At 50.5% G+C, this 6743-nt stretch overlaps 1 protein-coding gene across 1 annotated transcript; it reads right to left on the reverse strand.

Annotated features, from left to right (window-relative positions):
• Nucleotides 1-689: 689 nt before the first annotated feature.
• LOC111962525 (leucine-rich repeat-containing protein 4-like) lies at nucleotides 690-4973 on the reverse strand. The gene is made up of 2 exons (XM_023985670.1): nucleotides 4313-4973; nucleotides 690-4111 (listed from the first exon to the last, which is right to left on the reverse strand). Exon 2 carries the CDS (start codon nucleotides 3985-3987, stop codon nucleotides 1906-1908), a length of 2082 nt encoding a protein of 693 aa, XP_023841438.1. The 5' UTR covers nucleotides 3988-4111; nucleotides 4313-4973; the 3' UTR covers nucleotides 690-1905.
• Between the last annotated feature and the right edge of the window lie 1770 nt (nucleotides 4974-6743).

Below are 6743 nucleotides of genomic sequence, written 5' to 3' on the forward strand. Positions count from 1 at the left end.
TCTATCTAACCCCCTCGGCAATGTGAAGCAGCAGAGATCAGAAGGCCCTCTCATAGAGTTCCAGTGTGGGAGGGAGGATAATGCAGCATTGTATACATTCTCACTTAAAGACTCATTCACTGACAGGGACCAGTGGAAACGCAATGCATAGGAATAACTGGGGAAGAGGAGGGTAGAGCATATCTTATCACAGCTAACATAGAAATAGCATGGACCTCCAAATTCTTACTCCATCTTATCCCCTACACCCTTAGCACTGATGTACTGTACATCTGAAATGATTGGATAGGCAAGCAATATGGCAAATAATTCCACAAGTCTATCAGAAGGCAAGGTGAAGCAATTGACATATTGCTAAAGTTTATCTGATCCTTTTCCGATCTACAGTTGTGACTAGGAGGGTAGGGGGTAGGGCTCCATTTAGAATTATGAATGCATTCTGTTCAGTGTCTGTGGACTGACATGCTATCAGGCTTACAAGCTAATATCTCCACACTGTCATCAACAGGGACAGGGAAAATAATGGCACGTTGAAGTGTCTCCGAGTAGAGAAATACAAACCAAAGGTTTTATTTTTTGTAGCCTCCTTATAGACTCCCCATAAAAATAGTGTTGCTCGAAATAATACCCAAAATAAGGAAAAGAAAAAACAATTTCATTGTTTCAATGAAGTCCATAGAGAAACAAGCCCAATGTCCAGACATTCATTTAATTTCAGCCCAGCTCCTTTTTTTCTTCCAAAAGCAGATTGGTCAGCAACCCCCAGTCTCTCTGCACCACGTCTGTAACTGTGAGGGATTACCATTAGAACAAGCCCTTACAGAGAGCAGACAGAGAACCACTGTAATGCAGCACTACATTAACCCTAAACACTACACATGCCATTAAGAAGCATGTCACAACCCAAGACCAAAATAAAAAAGAACAATACCTTATGCAACCTAAATCTGCATGAAGAAACCACACCAAATCTCTGTTCATGATAGCCTGTCCTTCATCTTAGCCAAGGGGACCTGGGATAAATCAAATACAATCGTACTAAACGGGTTTAGATTCAGTAACATAAAGAGCTGTTTTTAGATAGATGTGTAGCTTTGCTCCGGAAAACAAAGGGTTAAACCTTAGCTGCAGAAATTCACTGCAGTCTAAAAGCATTTGGCTGATAGCTACTGAACAGCAAAATCTATGCTCTTCTCTCTACATCTCTCCCTCGACAAATTACTCTCTGTCTTTCTGTCTAGATTTTGCTTGGATGTGGCTGTTGGTTTTCTTAATCTTCCGGAGTCCTTTATTGTATTTGTAACGTTTGGCACAGTACAAACTGGCGCTTTTATAAGATGAACCTGCAAAGCCTGATCTGATGTTAGGGCTTGTTGTTCTATAAACTGCTGTGGGTATAAAGGGCTTTTACTACATTCTAAATGGTCTAAATAACAAAAAGAACAGTTTTCCTCAAGACAGCTCCTCCCTCAATCAATCAAACATACCATCATTGAGACCTCAACACCTCTCGCTTTTAAATAGAACTTACAAGTTATTAGAAAATAGTTTAAATTTTACTTTCTTCTTTGATACATAATCCAAACACCGTCCCCATATTAGATTAAGTTATATAGATGTATATTTTTTACATTTCTATATTTATGTATAAGCATGTACAAGATAGATAAAACTGTCTCCATTTTGCACTCTGTACAAAAGAAAGTTACCGTCTTCTTTGTGCATTCTATTGCATGGACTGGTGAGCAGTGAGGAGAGGAAGAGAAGAGGGAGTAGAGTCAGATCCATATAGAAATCCACCCAGTTAGATCCACCCAGTTAGATCCACCCAGTTAGATCCACACAGTTAGATCCACACAGTTAGATCCACACAGTTAGATCCACAGTAAGGCCAGCATGAGTCCCTTAGATCTGGGTCTCCTGGACCTTCTCCTTGGTGTGAGTGGTCTTAATGACGTAGGGCTCTGCGATGGTGCTGATGAGGCTGTGGTGGTGCTGCTGATGATGCTGGCGGCTGGAGGAACGGTGCAGGGAGTTTCCCAGGTTGTTATGGGTCCAGTGAGCCCCGTAGGCAGCTCTGTCCCTGTCCCTGTCTCTGTCTCTGTCTCTGTCTCTGTCTCTGTCTCTGTCTCTGTCTCTGTCTCTGTCTCTGTGGGAGGACGATGAGGATGATGAGATGTATCTTGTTTTTAAGATGGTGGGCAGAGCCAGCCCCGTCTCCTCAGACTCGCTAGAACCTGACCTGGCCGGTGGAACCTCGGGAACCTCCTCGTCCATTTGGATGATCTCGATGGTCCGCGCCACCGCCACCGTGCTCCGCTGCTGGTGCCGCTTACGCAGCTTGTAGAAGGCGATCAACATGGCAGCGGCAAGGAGCGTCACGGCAACGAAGCAGCCAATGATGATCTTGGTTGTCTTCACGACCTCGTCCAGGCTGGCGGAGGGGTGGGTGGGGCCACGGGCTGTGGGGAGAGACACCTGGCGGGGGGTCTGGGTGCTCTGGAGCAGCATGGTGGGCGTGGAGATGAAGACGGGCTGGAACACGGAGGGCGAGGCTGGGATGGTGGGTTTGGGTTTGGGGATCTCCTCTACGGTGGGCTCCAGCACCTCCACAGTCACTGTAGTGAAATAGGACAGGTTGGAGGTGTTGAGCTCGGCACTGCTGACATTCAGGTAGGCTGAGGCGTTGGAGTTACCTGCCATGTTAGTCACCATGCAAGTATAGACACCCTTGTCCGACGGCAAAACGTTGGAGAAGTTGAGCGTTCCATCATTGAGGACAGAGATCCGAGGGTGAGACGATCCGTGGGTCAGAACGGTCCCGTTAGGAAGCAGCCATCGGACCGATGACATGGMGGCYGTAMGACACTTGAGYTCAGCCACTCTCTCTGCAGAGATGTTGAGGTCCCTGGGAGCATCCAGGATGAAGGGAGCAGAGCACTGGAATGTGGTCTGGTCCACCTCCACCAGGTATCGTCCTCTCATGTGGGCAGGGGAGTGGCAGCGGCCGCAGCAGGTGGAGTTAGTGGGGATGTACTCCCTGAGCCACCAGGACAGCCAGACCACGTCACAGTCACACCTCCAGGGGTTGTGGTGGAGATGGAGCTCCACCAGGTACTGCAGCGGGGAAAAGAGGTCGTGTGGTAGAGATGACAGGTTATTATGGGCTAGATTCAGCTCCACCAGTGCTGTGATGTCATCGAAGGCGTTCCTCGCGATCACGGTGATCCCAGAGTTCATGATCCAGAGTTTCTGTAGCGAGCGCAGGCCGCGGAAAGAGCCGGGCTTCATCTCAGGGAAAGTGTTTTCAGACATCTCCAGCTCCTCCAGGCCAGTCAGGGGAGACAGGACAGGCATCTCCCTGAGGTTACACATCCCCAGGTTCAGGTACTTGAGGTTCTGCAGGCCCTCAAAGGCCCCATCAGAGATGTACTCTAGCCTCCTGAGCTCCCCTAGGTCCAGCCTCATCAGAGAGGGCACCCTGTTGAAGGCGTAGGAGGGGATGCTCTCGATGGGGTTGTTCCTCAGCCACAGCTCCCTCAGCTTGGACAGGTACTCAAAAGCCCCGCTGGGGATCCCCGTCAGTCTGTTGTCAAACAGCTCCAGGGTGTTGAGGCTGGCCAGGCCGTTGAAGGCCCCCACCTCGATCTGCCTGATGGCGTTCCTGCCCAGCTGCAGCACCTCCAGATGGTGTAGGTTTCTGAAGGTGTCAGCCTGGATGGTCTCGATGCTGTTCTCCATCAGGTTGAGGTATCTGGTGTTGGTGGGGATCCCGGGGGGCACCCTGACCAGGCCACGGCGTGTACACACCACCTTACCAATCTGGTTGGTACAGGAGCACACCACCGGACAGTTCTGGGGGTTGGGGGGAGGACCCAGGCCGGCAGGCTGGCACACACTGAGAGCTGGCACCATGGTGAGGGCTAGCAGGGCGAGCAGGGCTGCGTTCCAGGTGGGCTGCAGAGAGACCCGGCCCACAGTACTCATGTTGCGGAGGGCTCATTATTCAGCATGTTGGGGGGAGACGGACACTAGAGGAGGACGCACCACCCTCCTACCCTGGCTGGAGCAAGGACAGGATTCGCCACGCCATCGACGAGACTGGGAGACGCTACGCAGAGATAGACACAGAGAGAAAGAGAAAAAAGAAAAAGGGAGACGGAGAGAGGAAGCAAGAAAGAGAGATGAAGAGTGATAGGGGGCGAGAGGAAGAGAGAGTGAAAGAGGGAGAGAGGGGGAAGAGAGGGAGGCAGAGAGAGATTATGTGAAGGCAGAGCAGCAGTAAAGGAAAGGTTTTGCAGTGATCACCTACCTCATTAGTTCTCAAACGGTCCCTTATTTCTTCCTTTCTGAATATCACAAAAAACAATCAGGAACCAGAGTCATGTATATTTCCCTTTCCATGGAAAAACAGAAATGTGGAAAGTGTATTTATATTCAGTTCTTCTCCTTCATCTGGAAAGTGGTGGTAATGTCCCTGTGTTAACTAATGGAACAAAATGTCTCATGTTAGCCGGTGGTGAGAGCGGAGCAGAGCAGTGTGTAGAGACTAGAGGCTCGGTGGGAAAGGACAGGCCGTGTGGGTTAAGCTAAGCAGGTGACTGGCGTCCCCCGGCCCTCCTCCTCTCCCCCTCTCCCTGCCTGCAGCCGCAGACACACGGCCCCTCTGTTGACGAATCACACTGCTCCATCAAGCAGTAAAAGCCAGACACACCGAGCAGAAAGGAAAAAAATGACAATACATATATTTTTTTAATCCACCGGTCTGGCAGGTCCTCGTGAGTGTGTGTGTGTTTCTGCGTTTCTGTGTGTATGTCGGCTGAGAGCCCTCCGTCTCGGTGACTTTGCCGAAGGCTAGCTGGTGCCTGATTAGCCCCGCTCTGATGGATGGAGAAAGAGAGAGAGAAAAAAGCTAAAGGACTCCTGACGCAGTCATCCCACTCTCCTCTCTTTTTCTCTCTTCTCTTCTGGTCCTCTCCGAAGAGAGAGAGAGAGAGAGAGAGAGAAGAGAGAGACAGAAGAGAGAGGGGTGTTGGAGAGGGGAAAGAAAAGAGGTTTAATATCTCTGTCAAAACTCTAGCCCTCAGAGTGTTCTGTGTTTCTCCCCATCGTTCTTCTCACAGAGCACAGTCAGCAATGCTGCTGAACAGGTACTGTGTTACTGTGTGTACCAGCCTATTTTCCCTTATGCCACAAAAAAATGTATCACATGCATGATGACCAAAAGGACTGTCCAATATTATATTGATAATGAGGTGCTGTGTGTGTGTGTGTGTGTGTGTGGTGTGTGTGTGTGTGTGTGTGTGTGTGTGTGTGGTGGTGTGTGTGTGTGTGTGTGTGTGTGTGTGTGTGTGTGTGTGTGTGTGTGTGTGTGTGTGTGGGGGGGGGGGGGGGGATCTCTGACATCATTGAGGATAGAAACTGTGCTGAATCGGCTCCTCTCTTTGCTGGACAATTTTCTCCTCTCCTCTACTCTTTCCTTTCCTCCCTTTCCTCTTCACCTCCCTCCTCTCCCAGATAAAACTAGAAGGAAGAGGGAGGAGGAGATGGACGAGGGAGGCTAATGCACAAACATTCTCAGTGAGGAAGGAATGAGGAAAAAGAGAGGGAAGAGATGGAGGGATGAGGGGAGAGCAGAGCTGATAACGCTGATTAAGTGTAATTTGAATGCAAGAGGAGGAGTTCTTCCCTCTCTCCATCTCTCCTCCATCTCTCCTCCATCTCTCTCTCCATTCTCCTATTCCTTCTCTCTCATCTCCCTCTCCTCTCTCCATCTCTCTCTCTCTCCATCTCTCTCCTCTTCTCTCTCTCTCTTCTTCTCTCTCTCCTCTCTCTCTCTCTCTCTCTTCTCTCCTCCTCTCCTCTCTCTCCTCTCTCTCTCCCTCTCCATCTTTCTCTCTCCATCTTTCTCTCTCTCCATTCTCTCCTTCTCTCTCTCTCCATCTCTCCCTCGCGCGCTCCATCTCTCTCTCTCTCTCTCATCTCTCCTCGCGCGCCATCTCTCTCTCTCCATCTCTCCCTCGCGCTCCATCTCTCTCTCCTCTCTCTCCCTCTCTCTCTCATCTCTCTCCCATCGTGTCCTTCGCATCCATCTCTCCTCTCTCTCTCTCCATCTCTCCCTCGCGCTCCATCTCTCTCTCTCTCTCCATCTCTCCCTCGCGCTCCATCTCTCTCTCTCCATCTCCCTCGCGCTCCATCTTCTCTCTCTCTCTCCATCTCTCTCCATCTCTCTCTCTCTTCCATCTCTCCCCGCGCTCCATCTCTCCCTCTCTCTCCCCTCCCTCTCCATCTCTCCCTCGCGCTCCATCTCTCTTCTTCACCTCCTATCTCCTCGCAGCTCCATCCTCTCTCTCCATCTCTCCCGTCGCGCTCCATCTCTCTCTCTCTTCTCCTCTCCTATCTCTCTCGCACTCTCTCATCTCTCTCGCGCTCCATCTCTCTCTTTCCTCTCTCATCTCCCCTCGCGCTCCATCTCTCTCTCTCTCTTCTCCATGTCTCTTCTCTCCATCTCTCCCTCGCGCTCCATCTCTTCTTCTCTCATCTCTCCTCCGCGCTCCATCTCTCCTCTCTCTCTCCATGTCTCTCTCTCTCTCCCATTCTCCCTCGCCTCGCTCTCATCTCTCTTCCATGTCTCTCTCTCTCTTCCATCTTCTCTCTCTCTCTCTCTCGTCCATCTCTCTCTCTGGGCGCTCCATCTCTCTCTTCTCCCATGCTCCATCTTCTGCCTCCATCCTCTCTCTTCA

Source organism: Salvelinus sp. IW2-2015, linkage group LG4q.1:29 (assembly GCF_002910315.2).
Source record: "Salvelinus sp. IW2-2015 linkage group LG4q.1:29, ASM291031v2, whole genome shotgun sequence".
Classification (NCBI taxonomy): Eukaryota; Metazoa; Chordata; class Actinopteri; order Salmoniformes; family Salmonidae; genus Salvelinus; species Salvelinus sp. IW2-2015.